This window comes from Crocodylus siamensis, chromosome 11 (assembly GCF_052110815.1).
Source record: "Crocodylus siamensis isolate JL-2025a chromosome 11, ASM5211081v1, whole genome shotgun sequence".
Taxonomy (NCBI): domain Eukaryota; kingdom Metazoa; phylum Chordata; order Crocodylia; family Crocodylidae; genus Crocodylus; species Crocodylus siamensis.
In genome coordinates, this window is record NC_143405.1 from 25,035,820 (window position 1) to 25,054,474 (window position 18,655).

Consider the following 18,655-nt stretch of genomic DNA (forward strand, 5'->3'; position numbering starts at 1 on the left):
AATTCTCGGGGGTCTGGCTCATTGGGTTCCATGCGGGGACTCTGATTTATGCCTCCTAGAAGTCATACCCTTGGTTTTTAATGGAGGTTTTGATTGCAAGCCCCAATAGTCAGCTTACTCTGCTCCTTTCTCAGATAAGGCATAGAGGGCAACCAGTATATCTTGGCTGTCAGCCCCATCTGCCCTCATCACCTCCCAAGTGCCTGTCTTCCCTGCCGAAACCCCTCAGAGCCATTTAGCCTGTCACTGCCCTTGGGCCAGTCCCTCTGCAGCAAGCCCCTTCTCCTAGGAGAGAACAACATGCCTGTCCACCCTGATGCTGGCAACCCATTGATGCCTTCAGACCCACCCATCTCCACCTGCGGCTTGCCCTGTCTCTTCTCCTCAGCATCAAGTCCCAAAACTTCCCCAACTCTCTGAGAAGCATTCTGTCCTCCCTGGTTGGACACATTTGATATTTGGGAAGCCATAGGGATGTCCAGGACCAGGATTCCTAGAGAAGTTGACCATACAGCTCAGTCCTGGCCACATGGTACTCCCTGCTATCACAGTACTGCCCAACTCACATACCATCTATTCACCCCCACCGCCAAGCTCTACCATTCTGACCTGCAGCACTCCCAGACATTCCCATCTCATCCCTGCCATCCCAAATGCTTAACCTGAAGCCTCTCGGCTAGTCCAAACCTGAGTCTCATATCCCACGCTGTGCTGGTATCCCTCAACTCCAAAATGCAGCTCCCCCTTCCTCCATTCCAGCCCTGCAGAGCTGTTGCAATTCCAACTGTTCTCCTCTCCAGAGAAAATCCAATCACTTCAGCCAAAGCCACCAGTGGCTTTTATGATGTGACTTAACACCTACTAATGGTACTTAGGACGAGACAGCCAAACCCATTCCAGCTGTGTAGGGATTGACCCCTGTAGTGCCATGTCCCACTGCCCCATACTTTGGCCCTGACATCTTAGCAGAGGTCGTCTAGGCCTCCTATGTGAATGGACCCTGAGCTCCAACTTTATGCCATGGCCCTAGACTGCCCCCCTGGTGGAGGCAATTTATCAACTGATCCCCTTCCTCTCCCAAGTGCAGCGACAGGGCCTGTTCCTGGTTGCTAATCCACTATGTGGAATCAAGGCCAAAGGGGAAGGAGACATCAAGCGCATTAAATCTTTCACCTCTCCCCCAGTGGCTGCAGCTTTATGGGTAAAGCTGGCTGGGTCTGGCTGAGTCACTTTCGCAGCCCTAGTTGATTAGCTCTTCCTCTTCACCTTCCTGGGCTGCAGACCCCCTGCCCTACCTCACTACTTCAATGGAGAGAGACGCACAGAGAGAAATTATCCACTCGTAAAAGCCGATTAAAGACAGCTCAATTTACAGCTTCACCATCCCAGCTGGCTCTTAAGGAAAGCTAGAGGTTAATTCCCATTGACTGGAGATGCTGCAAGTACCGCAAAAGAAAGAGCAATCTTCTGATGCACAACAGGATTTGACTGCTAGTTTGGGGAAGCAAGAAGACACGCCAGTAGTTAGCCCAAGGAGTGGGAAAAACTGCAACCTCTTCTCCCATCAGGTCCAGACACTTCCAGCCAGTGCAAGTGGTTTTCAGTGGGGTGTCCAAAGAAGAAATAATCATCTAACTGCCTCTGACTGGAAGCAGATTGAGGGGCACAAAAGATCTCAAGGCAGAAGAAGCCACAGGCAGCAGAAGCCGGCAGGGTTAACAGGAGCAAGTGGGCAGGCAGGAAAAATGTGTCCACTCCAGGGGGGCAGGATGCTTAGCTTCACCTGAGGAAATAAGCTCCTCCCCATGCAGGAATCCCAGAAGCAAAGCAGAGCGTAGGCCCAGAGTATGCTCTTCCCCACTGCACTCGAGCACACGTCAAGCCCAGGTCCTCAGCACAGTGCCAGGGTGCCCCACAGTGCCTCATTTTCAGGGATGGCATGTATGAAATGAGAGTGGAAGGTGTGGGGGGAGACTTATTTCCTCAGCGATGCAACTGAGCACCTTGCTGCTGTGGTGCAGACATAACCTCAAGTTGCGGGGGGGTGGGTGGGGAATGGAATATGATCCTGAACCATAGCTGGCTAGGATTTCTACACAAAACTGAACATCAGTGGGACATGGGCTTGGCTCATCAGGCACTTGGGAAAACCTTGGCCCTAAGCAGCTGTCCAGTTCCAGCTTCACATATACAGGCCCGGTTTTCATGGGCTGCCACAGCAGCAAGGACAGAACAGGTTAGATTGGAGTTGTATGAAAAGGAACACCCAGCTGACTTGGAGGTGGATTTGCACAAACAATCTGGCAGCATACTGTGCCTAATATTGCTTATCCGTACCTCATTAATTTTGCTGCCCCCAGGCCTACCAGCCAGCTATGGAACAGGAATTGCATTGATGCATGTGTTGTCAGAAATGCAGTGTATGGTTACATGCAAGCTACACAGCACAGTGGTGTTGCATGATTGGATACCTGCCAGGATGACAATCTGTTTTGAGATAATTATTTTCACACACTAACTTCTCATTCCCCCACCCCTCTTACACCTGGATGTTATGAAAAGAGCATAGGCCATGTCTACTGTGTAAACTATTATGCCCAACAGCAATGCCCTTAACTGCACCATGCTGATCCATGCAGGCTCCCTCCAGAACCAGGAACAGTGTAGCTATGGGCACATGGGGCTATGGTGGGATAAGCGACACTGCTGAATGACAGGGTCAGTGAGCTGACCCCATGTTCTTTAGCATGCCTGAAGTGCCTCATGGATGTGATAATGCTGCCTCCAGTGCAGGAGGCAGGGTTAAGGGAGCAGGGGTGCTGCTGCCAGGCACAGTAAGCTTAACACATAGACCTGGCCTTGGACTTTGAGGCAGTGCTCTGTGACAGAAGCTTACAGCTGGAGGGAGAAAAAGCTGCAATCTGTACAGCTGGCTCTCTTGGTCTTTGAGTTTGCACGTGGGATACCTGGAAATGCCACACGCCCCAGCACATCCACGTTCCAGGGGATCAGAGCCATGGCCCTGGGAAAAAGCCCAATAGATCAATATATCTCCCACCCAACACACACTGTTCCCTGAAACTCATTCCTGAGCACCCAACCCAAGAGCTGCATTTCCCTTAAAGCTACTCCTACTGTTCCTTCCCCTCACCTTATGCCAGGCTGTCCAACTGGTGGCCACTTGACCCTCAAAGCAGCAACAGGTAGGCTCATAGAGGAGCAGTAGCAGTAGCAGGGGGGACTTGCCTGCACAGTGATAGCAGCAGCTGGGCTTGTGCAGCAGTGGCAGCTGGGGTGGAGTTTGCCCATGTGGCAGCATGGGAGCTCATGCGACTCCCACAGCTGTGGCTGAAGTAGGGGGTGGTCACCCACTCGCCTGTACACTGGTAGGAGCAAGAGAGCTTTTGCTGCTCACATGGCAGCAGCAAGATAGGGTGGAGTAGAGTGGGAGCTCACTCATGCAGCAGGGGCACCAGAGGACTTGTGTAGCAAGGGACCTGTGCACGGCAGGGGGCTGCAAAGTGGTCCCCGTGGCATACAGCCCAGGTGGTATGTAGCCTGCAGCCCATGACCAGTGCAGCATGTAGCCCTCTGCCACTCTGAAATTGGACAGCCCTGGCTTTTTGCAATAGCCATCTGATGGGGCTCCTCCTGCAACTTCATACCATCATGCTAAAACATCCTCCCCTTGGTTTTACATGGAGCAAATACTTGTAGCCTGAGCCCAGGAATCTTTGCTTAGTTGAACTACGCAACTTTTTGTCAGGCCAGTATACTGGTCAGAGAACTGTGACTGTTTCTCTGCTCCTTGCCTCATTCAGATCCTCAGCCTCAGGCTCCATAAGATGAGTTTTGGTTCTCTCTGGGCATGTCTACACTTTGCCTTGCAACAACGTTGTTACTGCGCGGTGCTTTAGTACTTCCTTTTGAAAGTACTAAAGCATGGAGCAGTAACTGCCTGTACTGCACTGTACACACAGCACACCATTACTTATAGCAGCTACTTCACCACAGTGATCCACTATAATGGGAGTGTGCTGCTATGGCAAAGTAGCTGCTGGTCACATGTAGACACCCGTGGATACCACATCGCCGTAGAGCATCGCTACAGTGACCTAGCATCACATGTAGACACCCCCTCTCTCTCTTAAAACTCTTGGTTCCTTTTGTGTTATCTTGCTTTTCTGGTCTCCTCCCAGTTTACCAGTTTCTACTTGTCCCATCAGCAGGCAAGTTACTGATATTCATTAGCAAAGATTTTATGCAAGGCTGGGCCCAGCTCTGATTTCCTTCTACTAACCCTGCTGCTTAGCCACGGAGAGACAGAAATTATTGACCTGACTTCTCTCTCATAGTCAATGCAGAGCTGTTCAGTGCAGCCTTCTGCTGATGGCCTTTTAGCTACTTTCCAACTCACTTGACAGTCTTCCCTTAGGATAGTTTGAATAATTTTATCAACTAAAGCTTCCCCTGAAACAAATGTAACTGCATTTCACTACACTGGTGTAAATCAGGAGTTTCTCCATTGACTCGAGTGGAGTTCCAATAGTATAAAAGCAATGAAAGGTCTGTAACATGTTCTAGAGGTGAAAACCAGCCCCATGTAGCAAACTGTCAATCCTGAAAAAGGGACTCACCTGGGTTGTAAGTTTGCTAAGATCTTGTTCTGGCCGATCCACACAAGGGTGGACCTTCCCTATATGTACAATGCTAACATAACAACAATACAATGTCCATGAGTAAAGGGCCTAGTCCATCTTTACTGATTTCCATCCCAAGTTGCCCAAAGCTCCTCCAGAAGCATTGACCCCCCATGCCAGCACCAGTGTCTTTGTTTGTTCCATGCATGGAGTTGAAGTTGGTAACCCACTCTGTTTTTAACTCTGTTTCTGGGAGGGGGGCTGTTGGGGAAGGATTGAGTGCTGGCCACACAGTGTCCAATCCACAGCTTTCTTGGCAGGCTGAAGAATGGCTTAGGAACAGATGGCAGCAGCACAGCTGATGTCACGGATGCCCCGAGGCCCACCTCCCCTCTCAGTTATGCTGGCAAAGACTGGTAGGACTTCACAGTGCATTCAAACCTCACCAGAGCTGGCAACGCTATTGCTTTCTTCCGTGATTCAACAATCACCAGAGCATGGCTGGGATCTGGTACTAGGAACATATAAAACGCCTCTTGCTACCACCACACACATGCACACACACTCTCTTTATATGCCGAGTAGAAACTACACCGCAGGCTCCAGACACGAAGAACAGGCCTCCTGTTTCCCCAAGGCAAGCGCCCAAGTTAGAAGCACGCTCCTGAGGCCTCCTTAGATCCAGATGATCTCCCTGCCTCTTTTCTCCTAGCCTCAGCCACTTGTGATGTCTATCTGGAACTTGCCTGAAGAGTGTTGTCTACCAGGAACCCCGTTGAAAACTTTGCAGCTACATAAAAAGATCCATGCACATGTATTTACACCCTCCAACATGGTCCAGGCTCCTTGCCTGCACCACATTGCTCACCTTGTACACCAGGTCACTCCGATATGCCATGCTACACCTCACTGGGTGAATTTCCCTCGTACTTACAACAGGTAAAAGGGGAATCCCTCCCCTACAATAGGGTAACTACAAGGAGCTCCACCAGGTACAAACAGAGAATGGGAGCCAACTGAGCACATCCTCAGATGATGGGAATTGGTGCAAGCCTCTGTAGCTCCACTCATCTGAGTATTTGGCCCACTGACTCCACTGACGCATTGTTGATTTACAACAAACAGAGATTTAACCTAATGGCTGCATGGGAGTGATGCTTCTTCACAGGATATCTGGGCTTAGCGCAATGACTCCACTGAGCACTAATGGTTTATACCATTAGGGATTTGCCACATTGGTTCCAAAGGAGCTACACTGATTTATATCAGTTGGAAATCTGACCCATAGTGTCCATGTGAAATAGGAAGACCTGAGAACTAGTAGCACCTTTCATACCTTGGGATTCCCCTAAAGTGCCTTACAAAGCAAAAAGTCCAAATCTGTCTCATTTCAGAAGATACATTGTTGGGATCTACAGACACTCCTACTCTGTGTCCAGCAAACCTTTGTTCTGCCTTTGTGTAATCAAAATCAGAGTGCTCAAGGGTGCCATCAGTCACCTCAAAGTCCTGCAATTCTCCTCCCTCTCCCCTTCAAATTGCCATGTAATTTAGGAGATTGGGCATGAATTGTAAGTACCAATGAGAAACTAGGGGTGCACTGAGAGATTTTGAGGGCTGATACTGATAGCCAGTTTTTAAGGAGACATCTTGGCTGATGCCAGTTTGATTTCTGATACCCAGCCCGGCAGCTTGAAGAGCTGCATCCAGCTGGTAAGTCTGTTGTGGTGGAAGGGGAGGCAGGGAGAGAAGGGGCGTCGGGGGGCGCAGATCAAGCCTTCTGTGGTGAGGGATGAGTGGGGTTGGGGCTAGGGCCGGGTGTTGGGGGGTGAGGGGCAGCTCCCACTGCTGCGCGCACCCAGGGAGGGCATGGGGGACGTGTGTCTCCTGATCTGCACAGGGCGGGGTGGGCAGACTGGGGGGGAAAGGGGGGCTGGGCTCTTCCCAATGTGGGCTGGACCAAACTGAGCTCAGGTGGGTGGTGGCGGTGCTGGGAGGAGAGATATGTGGGCGGGGGGGGGACTGCAGCCACCCCAAAATTCACTGTAACCCCCCAACCCTCAGTCCCAGCGCCACCACCAGCCCTGCCCACAGCTGCAGCTTGCCCTCCCCCATGCAGATTCAGAGGCACATGCCCCCTACCGCCTGTGCCCTCCTGGGGTGTGTGCAGTGGTGAGAGCTCCCCCCGGCCTCCCCTGGATGAGCCACAGCTCTGTCCCATGCCCCGCTCCATCCCGGCTGGCCAGTGCCTGCCCTAGCCCCATTTCCTCCCTCACTGCGGGGGCTTCATCTGCCTCTGCCCCTACCTCTTCCCTCCCCTTCCACCACAACAGACTTACCAATTGCACCCAGCTCTCCAAGCTACTGGGCTGCTATGTGCTGTGCTGTGCTGTGGCTGCACACATGCACAGGCATTTATTAGCCAAATTATTGGCCACATCAGGCTGATTTCCAATACAGTCAATTTTCTTTATATTGGTGCCAATCCAGTACTGGACGGATGTATTGACCTCTATTAGAAACACAGGCCTGGGTGATCAAATCTGCTACTTTGTTCTCGCAAGTACCTGGCATCATGGCCCTTTTATAAATGTGTCAAGGATCATCTTAAAAGCAGTTCGGTTTCTTGTCCCTCCTACTCCTTTGGAAGGACATTCCAGAACCTCTCAAGTCTGATAGCTTGAAACCTTCTTGTAGCTCCCAGCCTAAATTTATCCACGGCCAGTTATACCCATTTGTTCTTGTGCCAACATTGTCATTTAGCTTCAATAGCTCTCCTCCTGGTGTCTGTACCCCAGTGTATTTATAGACAGCAATCAGATCCTCTCTCTGCCTTTCGTTGTGCTTAAGCTGAACATGCTGAGCTGTCCTAGTCTCTGCTTATGGGACAGGCTCCCCATTCCCCTGATCATCCTAGAAGCCCTTCTCTGCACCTGTTCCAGTTTCAATTCATCTTTCTGGAACGCGGGTGGCAAATCTGTCCGGATGATTTGAAATCCCTTTGGCTGCAGTCTCTTGTCAGGAAGGGCTTGTGAAATAAAAAAAAAAAAGGGGGGGGGGAAATTCCCACAAGCCAAAGTTCATTGCTAAACAAGGGCTAAACTTGGTGAATCCATTATTGGCTAGGCCTGGGTCTGCCAGCTGTGATGTGTGTGTGACAGCAAAGTGTGTGTGCGGGGGCGGGGAAAAAGGATTTGGATCTACTGGCATGTGAATGGAGCATAGGGAAAGCAGCAAGGGTCTGGGATTCTGTGTGGCCAGGCTGGGCATGGGGCCTCAAAGTGCAACAAGCAGAAGATTTTGAAAGCAAAACCAGGAAAAGTTTGATAGAAAATTTAAACTCCCCATTTCCGGCAGGTGGGATCAACACCTATCAGGTGCCAGCTTGTTTTGTTAGCTGTGTGATCAGCATGTACCTGCTCTTCAGCACTCAAAAGGTACAAGACAGCCTCAGAGAGTCAGCCTGACTCAGCCCAGCTGAGGTGGGATGGGAGAGCAAGGAGGAGGTGCAGAGGTAAAGGTCACTGGCAGCAACAAAAGATTTTAGTGTCATCATAATGGGAGGGAGGCCCTATCTGAGTTGGTGGGCACATGCAGAAAACAGTAAAGAACTGTGCCTGGAATTATCCCTGGGCTGGATTTTAACAGAGTTACTGTAGGGAGTTACAGCTTTTAACTCCTCTTCTGTCCATGCACACAAACATCTGACTCATCTGAAGGGAAGCAGTCACAGCCTGGAGCACAGAGCAGACCGTGAGGAACCAACTCCTTCTGGTGGGAATACTGGCTAGCCGCATGGCCCAGCAGCACAGATCATCAGTATTCACCAGTTCCCTGGGACTCCCCACCCAGAGCCCTTTCTCATGGTCTCCCTCTTGTTTTGCCCCTATCAGTCCAATCAGCCTGCCCAGCTGCCTGGCACCCTATTGTCCACACAGCTTCCCATACCTACAGGTGTCCAGGGGATCCAAAGGAAAAACTCCCCCAAGCCAGGTCCTGGTAGGGTCAGAGCTTGTATACTACAGCCTCTCCCTAGTTTGAATCCTTGCTCCCAGTGATGACCTTAAGGCCTCCATCCAGCCTGTTCTGCTGCCTTTGTTTCACACACTCATTCTTGTTTATTACAGGCCGCACAGTGGGACCCGGCAGCCCCAACCAGGAGCTCTTTATGCTGGGCTCTGAACAAACCCACAGTGAAAGAGTTTCCTGGTAGAGCTCACAGGTTAGCTAGATAAAAGGTGAAAGGGTAAGCTTAGGCACTGAGAGACAAAGGAACTTGATCAAGGTCAGCAGATGAAGGGTAGCAGGGCTGGGAACAGTTAACATGTTGTACCCAGGAATCCTTCTTCTATTCCAACAGTTGGTGAGTGACAGGAGATGCACATAAAGACAGCAGAGGCCTGTATCTTAGATCAGGTTGCATATGCCAGAAGTGTGCATACACATTCCCCACAGTTTGTTTGTACAAACCCAGGTAATTCACAAATTTATGCACACAACTGCCCACCAGCCTCTCCTTACAAATCAAGCCCCACACCATCAGCAGATAACACAGCACAAGTCCCATGTGTCCACAACATGAGTGAATGCACAAGGCTGGGTAGATCATGACAGGACAATAGGGTTTGACTGAGTGACCAGATCCCTACACAAATTTCTACAGGCATCAGCACCAGTGCATGGCTTCATGTTCAACAAATGGCATCACTCCCTGGCTAAATCTTTGTAAACTGATGTCCACAGGCAAACTTCTGTCCTTAACGGCTGTGGCATTTTATGCCACATGATGGGGACGTGAGGGACGGGACTAGCGTTCTGCACTGGAAGCAGAAGCTTTATTTAACACTGCAACAGCTGCCCTCTGCTGGGTGAACTCAAACTATGTCGATCCCAAAGTGGGTATTTGCCCCTTTCCTGGTTATGGGGTGTGGTAGGCCAGGGAAAAACTGCCTTCAGTGATGTCTCAGTTGCATCCCCATGGATCGTCCATATCGCACCCAAACCATTGCACTGTTTGATTAGGTTAATGCAGTGTCTCACGAAGGCCAGAACATATCCAACAATTTGCAGCCGAGGAGGTGAAGACATCCCTTCATCCCACCCTTGGCTGGCTCCTTGCCAGGTCCTAGCCACTAGTATCAGTTTGGAGTTGCTGTGTTGTCAAGTTGCTGCCTGCAGCAGTTGCCACCGTGGCTTGTCTCTACAAATTATAGCAAAGCTCCTCATGCCCAAGTACAGGTTCTCCCTAGAGGGAGAGGGATACCTGCAACATGCCCATCCACAACAGAAACAGGCTCCCAGCCTCACTCCATTCCACTTAGGCAACATGATCCTGGCCAGTATTGTCCAAAGATCTGGATCGAGCTCAGGGCACAGCCCCTAGGAGAAAAACCAGGCCTGGATTTTTTATCCCATTGGCATAGACTCTGGGTACAGCCATGGTAATTTAGTTTTTACTACCAAGGCACACAATGTACAATGCCTCAACTTTTGCAGTGAGGAGGAGGTAGCTTCTTACCTTTGAAGGAGAGCTGCACCCTCGGAGTGGCAAAGACATAATCCTTGGTGTGGGCTGCCCGCCAGCCCAGAGTCAGCAGGGTGGACCAGAGGATGAAGGCAACAAGGGGCATGGTGAGGTGAGTGTCTGGACCCTAAATCCAGGCAGAGTCCTGGGGAAACCTGCCAGAAAGGATATGACAGAAATCAGCATTACCCTGAGAATACCCTGAGCAAGTGCTGAGAACCAGGCCTCACCTCCATGGGAAGGTCCTTCTAATGCTATATACCCCTCCCACAAAGGTCATAATGCCCTGAGTATATGGCTGTGGGGGGGGGTTGCCTACCCATGCAATTTCCAGGGGGCTGTGCTCCACAGGTCCATTCACAGTCCTCTCCCAGACAGTCCCATGTGCTGTGCGAGACATCGGGAGCTATATAAGGGCTGGTCCAGGAATCTATTTACTCCATGAATCTGCCACTAGGAGCACCCCCAGTGGCAGTCATCAGCCTCTTGTATGGGGGAACTCTGACCTTCAAGGTCCCATGAGTTCCATTCTCCAGCCCCTGCCCGTTACTCCTGGGCATCATTTATCCAGCCTGGACATTTACATGCTATAAAACACTTTTGCTAGAGTTCAGGGAATGACACTTAGTCCCCATAAAAAAAAGGTTATGCTCAGTCCAGCTTTCCTGGCCTCTGAGACCAGTGGTGGATGGATGGACCCTAAGCAGGTTAATGGGGAGCTAGAGCTCCCCTATGGGGGCTAGAGCTGACCCTATCTTATTCTGCCATAGAGATGATCTCTTTGTATCTTCCTGCTTAGTCTCTTTACCCTCTCACGCACTCCAGTATGAGAAACCCATCCAACCGCATCTGTTCGGACAAGCCCAACCCCTGGAAATCAACCATTTACAAAATCCGAATGAGCTTCTCATTTAGCACTGATGGCTAAGAGAAGCTGGGGAGATGGACGAGAGCTGACTGCCCATATAGTCACTATGCACGTTTCAGGAAGGTGTTGCCATTTCCTGCAGAGAATTGGACTCCGCCAAGCTAGCTAGTCTCCAGGACCAGCCAATGCTGTGCTGAGAACAGAACTGTAATTAAACAGGCTTATATGCTGGTCTCACTTGGTAAAGTAAACAGGGTTTGATTGAGGGGAAGCAATCAAAGCTGCTCCTTTCACGAATGAAAAGACCTCTTATATCCCAATCCAGTGGCAGTCGGATGGACTAAGATACTCCACCCCACTGGCATCTCCTCTCCCAGATCAGGATTGTCTCCCTATAAAGTCAAATGGGGCTGCCTTGTCCCCCACTGAGCACAGAAATGTGGCAAGCTGGGGAAAGCATGCTCATATGGGTTCTGTTTCCCAGCAAAGGGGAAATCTGGACTTAATTATTTAAAGAACAAGGGGAAAAAAAGATTTTTCCAAAAAAAGATTTTAGTGTGTGCCAGGCCGGCTGGTCTCCACAGGGGCTCAACACAGAACAGATTCTACTCAGCCTTCTGGAACCAGCGCCAGGGGCCACACATGAGCCACTTGGTCAGTGCAGATGCGATTCCCAAGGAACCTAGGAAAATTAAACTCAATGTCACCCACTTCTCCACCTATTTCAAGCCCTAAATCATAGTCATGACTTGGAAAGCCAGAAAGGCTTATGTACAGGATCCTATCACATGGTGACTAGTCTTGATGACTCAAAAGACCCCTTCAAGTCCCATGTTCCTAGAAGGGCCTGTAATAACGATCTATTCTTGCCCATCACAGGCCAGAGAACCCTTTCCAGTGACCCTGCTCTAAGCCTAATAGTGGAGATACTGAGACCGATCAACCCATAGAAAGTGCTTAGAAATGTGTGTTTGAAAAATAGAGCTCAGTGTGCAGTAAAAGTGAGGCAGCATCGATGCTAACACATACCTTCACTGGCTCTGCTGAGTGTGTTGAGCATCAGTAAAGGGTTTAAGGAGATAAGGGGCACTGCTTGTTATTGATCACTGCTGGATTTGGTTCGCTGTGGCAGCAGCCTCAATGCAATAAAGTAATAGAATTAAGCCATGTATCAGGAGACAATTCCTACCCAATTCACACAGACTACCAGGGAAGAATTCTCTCCTGCCCAGTCCATGCTCTTTCATTGTGTCCCAAGACAGCTCACAGCTGTGGTTTTAATTCAGACAAGTGCCCAAGCTTAGAGAACTGTCTCAACCTCTCGGCCCTGTAGAACTCAATGGATAGCCCAGTGTGGCCTGCTTCTGCAGAGGCTGCCAACAAAATAAGAACCACTGCTCCTCTGAAGAATCACCAAAGGCCAGTGATGGTAGAGATCAGTGAAAGGGATTCTTTGCAAGGTGCCCTGGGACATTAGTTCATATATGGTCTTATCTGGCATAATGATCCCAAAGCATGATCTTGCTAACAAATCATGATGTGGTCTTGGGTGAAAGGATAAGGAAGACTTATTTGCACGTTCCCCACTGCAGAGTGACTAAAACCAAATATTCAAAAGTTATGAGTTAGGCCCCCAATGCATGAGTTTTTCTTTGCCTTTTGGGTTTTGAGCCTTTTGGTATCAGCTGGATTACATTTTCTAGCTTTTGTCCTGTTTCTTGTGCCATACAGCAGGAGTTGGGGAGGCACAGCCCCTCCCCAGATGCAGAAAGGGGACTTGGCTGCCACACCCTGCTTAATTCATGACCTTGGTTCCTCCCTGTCCCGTATTTGGGGTCAGGTAAGCAAAGGAACAGCCCCTTAGGTTCCCCTCAGCACAAAGCATCCTTTGTACGTGCCACATATGGGCGAAGGCAGAGGCTCTCATGGTCCCTCACACCCACGTCCCAGGGTACAGACACTCTAGTACAGAACGGCTTCTCCCCAACATGTGGGCAGTATTTCTATCTTGGTTGTAAAATCATATAAACAGTTCTTTTGCTTACTCCCCATGAGCCAGCTCATGCTAAGGGTCTCCCCTCCAGGTCTAACAGCAGATAGGAGTTTCCTCCAGGCCAAAGCTGGGAGCTGTGTTGCTTTACAACATGCGGGACCAGCACTGGCTTTTCTCTCTGGAGGTGCATGGCTCAGTTTCTGGATGGTGGTGTCTGTGTCACTGCCTCTGAACAACAGTGGTGTCTGCAGATGTCTGTGGCAAGAAGATGCTTAGACAGGGCTAACCAGAGAGCAGGATGCCTCCCTGGGGGGAGACAGAACTTTCTCAGCAATCTCCTTGGGATCTGCTGTGTGGTAGGTAGCTAAAGTAGACTCAGGGCTGCCCCCCTGTGCCCAAGGTACAAACTGTAAGACAGGGGTGGGGAGAAATGTCTGACCCCAAAGACTGAATGTACAAGATATAATAGGAAAATCTCTCAAATTAGTAAAGCTAATGCCTGGAAGTAAAGGGGATGGGACGAGCTGTTGAGCACTCAACATCCTTCAGCTGTGAACAATATGCTATAATCTCAGGAATTACAGCTCCCCAGGGGTTGGCATTTCATTGCTATTGCCTCTAGAGTTAGTAAACATTTGTATTGTCTATTTTTGTTCCCTTGTGTGCACGCACGCACATATACATACATACACACAGAGCCACAAGGTAAAAGTCTATTGTATTGTAGCAGATTTCCATAGTAGCTTCCCTGTTCTGCGAGTCTGCACTTAACAATGCTGTGTGTTTTGGGGCTGGGACATCTGAAAACCAAATTACCCTGTGACAGAAAGCTACAGTCGGTTGCAGTTAAATAAAACCCCCGTTGGCCTCGGAAATAGTTCTGGCAAATACCGATATTGCATTTGGATGAAGCCGTGCACGCGTCACTGAGACAGGGAGCGAGCTGGCAAACAAAGGGAAGGGGGAGAGAAGAAAAGGAGGGGAAAGAAGAGAATGGAAAGAATGGAGGTGGAGGAAGAAGGGTACTGGAAGAAAGAAGGATCAGAAATAGGGAATAAAAGAAAAAAAGCAGAGTCTAAAGCTTGAAGGAACAGCAAATCTAGAAAGAAAGGAGAACATATTGTTCTCCAAGTTCATCTTAGCTTTATGATTCTTATCTTCAGTGTCATTTACACTCACAAGAATGGGAAACTCAAATGCTCAGCACAGATTGTTTAGTGTTGAATAAAAGCTACACTTTTCTCCCGGAGCGTAGGAAGGGCAATGCTAAGCTCTAACACTGGGCAATTTTATTTTTATTTTTTTTCGCAAACAGTTCAGTTCCTTCGTAGTCCTCCCCCTCCTCCATCTAAATAATAAAATAAAGATTAGACAAAATGTTTCAGAGCTGGGATGGTTAAGAGAAAGGGAAAAGATTTTCTAAGCTGAAAGAAGAACCCTTTTGGATGCTAAAATGCCCACTTGTAGGGGTGGGTGTTGTCGGTTTTTGCTGAGAAAGAGAGCCAAGAGAACAGGAAATGTTTAGGGAGAAAAGAAAGCCACAAGATGAGGAAGAAAGACAAAAATTAATTGGAACTCCGTGACTAAGATTTACACATGTAATATGACATCAGCAAAATCGCTGCTGCCCATTAACAGGACAAATAACTTCACACAACTCAACTCCACTGCAGCCCCATTTAACCCTGTCTTGCCTTCTTTCCTTGTCTGTCCTCTCCCAGTCCTTGTTGGGGCGGGGGGCTAAGAGATATTTCTCTTTCTTTTAACCTGTCCAGCCTGACATGATAGCTGCTCTTGGGATCCCTTATCTCTCATCTGCATGTTTGGGGAGAAAGTTAAAGATGACCGTCCTCTCCGGACACCCAAGCGATTCTATTGTCCCTCAGGAACGCGCTGTGGTCCCACCCTCACCAATATGGGGGTCAGACCATTGGGATAGAGAGGCCTGGCACCACGTCATAGTGCTTCCAAGAGCTGGCTCCTGGTAGGGAAGATGGAAGCCCCCGAGTATTCAGGGCAAGGGTCCTGCCTATGGCCCTTGCCTGCCTGGCGCTGGTTTACCCCCTGAGGATGTGAAGCAGCAGCCTGGATCTTAGAAAGAAAGAGTAGTGAGACTTTGAGGCTGCTCCCAACATGCTGATCTAGTCCAAGGGCACTCTTCCCGGACCACACACACCTCCGCCACATTCCCATGTCACTCCCTGCCCCACTTCTGGCAGTTTCCCCAAGGTGATATTGGTCCCTGGCCTTCTGGCATGGCAGGGGAAGGGACACCCCTGGCCATCAGCACTGGCAGCCACTACAAGTGAGTTAAAGGGAAAGCGGTGCTTACTACCTACTCTGGGATCTGCTGGGGCCAAGGGCACTTACCGCACTGAACCAGCAGGTGAACACCACAGCCTACCAACCCCAATCTGCACCCAGGCTCTGCCCATTTCCAGTGCCTATCTTTCCACCACATGTGCACAGAGATCTGCCCCACACCCCCGCCATATGGTCTTTCAGGGCTCTGCCCATTACCATCACCCCAAGTCGACTCCAGGGAGGAGTAGGAAATGCCAGCTGAAGGACCCCTGACCACCAGCCTGGCTAATGTTGGCTCATCCACTTCTTCTGAGCAACCTGGGGCCAGACTCACCCGTCCCTGACCAGGAGCCTGCTGCAGTCAGGACAACACACTGGCTGCACCCCTGTGCCCCACTGAAGCATCTCTTCTTCTCTCATCCCCTTGCCCTCCCCTCCAGCTCCTTGTCACAGTCCTTGCTTGTCCCAGACCTGATCCATGTGGTCCCTTGCCCACAGTAATCTAGGAAGCAACAGTGGCAGATCCAGCCCAGCCTCCCCACTCTGCTACCCTAGGGGCACCCACTATGAACCCTTTGGCCCAGTGCAGAAGTGGCGTGGGGGACACCAGCCTGGAGAAAGCTGCCTGCATGGGCCAGGTCACAGCAGGGACCAAGCTGAGGGATGGGCAGGGACCTGGTGACACTGGAATCAAGGCCACAACATGTTCCAGACCAAAGCAGCGGGGACCCCTCGGCAGGGCAGCGATCTATTGTGCCCAAGCATCCCTGCACCACCAGTCAGCTCCTCCAGCCGCTGGCAGGGTTTAGGGGGAGCCTGCGCTGTGGGGCACTAGCCCTCGGAGCCGGGGGCTGGGTTTCTTTCCCCTTCCCCTTGTAATGAATTGAGAAGATGAGCGAGCAGAATGCGGTTCCCGAGATGGGATCTCCCCGGCTCCTTCCTGACAGCCGGGGGGCGGCCTGCGGGTAGGAAGCCAAAGGGAGACTACCAGATGCAGTTGGCAGCAGGACCGGTAAGGGCTCCTACGCCCCCCCCTCCGAGCCGGGGCCTGGGCAGAGGGCTCCACGGCGCGGGCGAGGCCGGGGACTCGCCCCCGGCGGGCCCGGAGCTGCGGCGTGGCGGCTCGAGCGCGGAGCAGCGGGGCGCGAAGGCCGCACGCGGGCGGCGCCGGCGGGATGCGCGGGGCCCGGCGCCGGCGGCAGCGCACAGGGCAGCGCTCGGACCCCGCCCCACGGGACGGCTTCGGGGCAGGGCGCGAGCAAGAACAACCCGAAAGTTTCTTTCCAGCAGCAACTCCGCGCCGCGCCGCGCCGCCCGCCGGGAGCACGAGGTGGGCGAGGCGGGGGCTCCCCGCGCACCTCCGCGCGCGCCCCGCCCCGCCTTGCCCGCTGCCTCTGCGGGGCGGGAGCCGGCGCGGCCGCTCGCCCGGCCGGGCAGGCAGACGCGCCCGGCTCGGCGGAGCGGAGGAGCCGGCGGCGGAGCTGTCACCCGCGACGGGCGGGCGGGGCGGGACGCGACGCCCAGGGGTGCCGGGGCACGCGGGGCTCCCGCTCCCCAGCAGCGCCAGCGCGGCCCCGGGCACGCACTCACCTTGCGGGCGGCGCGGGACCCGCGGGGCAGCGAAGGACGCGGCGCTCCCGCGAAGGCAGCGGCGGAGCAGCCCGGCCGGCGCGGGCCGAGCCTCAGCAGCTCTCCCCGCAGCGGCGTCCCGCCGCCATCCCCGAGCCCCGCTGCGCGGCGCCGCCGGGTGCCCGTCGGGGCTGCGCTCAGGCGGCCGCCGGGGCTCCGCTCCAATCCATAGGGGGCCGCGCAGCCGCCTCCTGCCCGGGGGCCGGCGCGCCCCGCACGGCGCGGAGCGGCCCGGGAGCGCCGGTGCCGGGAGCTGCGCGGGGCTGCGGCGGGTGCGGAGCTGCGCCCGCCCGGCTCCAAACTCTGAGCCCGAGCCCCGGGCACAGGCAATTGGCTTCTAATGCCTGCGATTTGCATAGCCCCGCCCCTCCCGCCGAGCAGGGCCGGCCGGGGGGGCGGCCCGATCCCCGCTGCTCCCGCCCCCGGCCCCTGCCACCTGTACCGCCCCTCCCCGCTCAACCTGGGCAGGCCGCGGCCGGGCGCGCCGGCGCCATCCCCGTGCCCGGCGAGGCCGGCAGCCCGCATGGCTGGCACGGAGCTGCTGGAGAGCAATTGGTCTCATCTCCTCCTACCCTGACTCGGATCAATTGGCATTCCCCGCGGTGTCCCCCTCCCCCTCCCCTCCCCGCTCACCTCCAGCTCCTGGCTTTTTTGTTCCAGTGACACTTGTCTTGTCAAGCGCCCCCCTTTGTACCTTTCCTCTGTCTCCGCCGGCTCTGCGGCCGGGGCTGACAGCGCCGGGACGTGGCCGGCGGGGCAGGGGGGAGCCGGCCACCTCCCGGATCGAAATAAATAAATAAAGGCCCTCCTTTGTCTGGCGGAGTTATGCTGTGTATTGCAACAGTGTGTCTTGACTCCCGGGGGGAGGGAGGCAGAGAGAGGAGGAAGAGGAGTGTGAGTGACAGAGGGAGGGAGGGGAGGAAGGGGCCTTGCTTTGTGATACCGCAGAACCCAGCCAGCCTGATCTCAACAAATATCCTACAACAAAGAAAAACTCAGGCAGTAACTGACAGCAGCTCCCAGAGTTTGTGCTTCATTATCCCAGCCCCCACCCAACTCCTCCTGCCTGCTATCTGCTAATCGAGGGAAACCAGGTTAACCCTTCCAGGGAGGCGGCTCAGACTGCGGCACCCACATTGGCAGGGGGGCGAGCTCCTGGATGGGCGGCAGGGCAGGACTGCAGCAGCCAGGTCCGAGGCATGGCTGTGCTTGGCAACAGGGAGCTCCCACTCTTCACGGGTCCCTGTTTGCCCTCAAGATTCAGTAGGTGGCGCTTTCTCTTCTGAATCTGCCCGGAGGGGTGCGGTGTTTGTCCAGGCTTTATAGGGATGTTTGTCCCGGGATCATCATATTTAAAATGAGGCATCACCTAATTGATGCTGTTCTGTTGTTCCCCAGAGAGGGCACACAGTGATCTGCCTGCTAACCAGGCATCTGGGGATCACCAAGGGTGGGAGGTGCTCCTTACACACGCACAACTGTTATAAGTACAAATCAAGCACTTATAACAGGGAGTTTGCAATGAGGGATGGACTTGTGCTTAGAACAGCATGCCTCTCTTGGGCGGCTAAATGACTCCTCTGACTGTTGCATGAGAAGACCCCACGTCAAGCAGAAGATGGACCTTTTTGGTGCTCCCTACCTGTTGAGCCTAGGGTTGGTCTGCCTGCATCTTTCCCAGGCCATGCTGCATGTAA

General features: G+C 52.6%; 1 protein-coding gene across 2 annotated transcripts in view; it reads right to left on the reverse strand.

The window, feature by feature from the left end:
• SEMA3F (semaphorin 3F) overlaps positions 1 to 17,293 on the reverse strand; it is a 123,671-nt gene extending 106,378 nt beyond the window's left edge. For both annotated transcript variants that reach the window (XM_090022894.1, XM_090022893.1), the window contains exons 1-2: positions 16,920 to 17,293; positions 10,159 to 10,319 (exon numbers count right to left, since the gene is read on the reverse strand). In XM_090022894.1, the coding sequence (XP_089879020.1) occupies positions 10,159 to 10,270 (112 nt within the window). In that variant the 5' untranslated portion in view covers positions 10,271 to 10,319; positions 16,920 to 17,293. The remainder of the gene's footprint in view (positions 1 to 10,158; positions 10,320 to 16,919) is intronic.
• Positions 17,294 to 18,655: the final 1,362 nt, after the last annotated feature.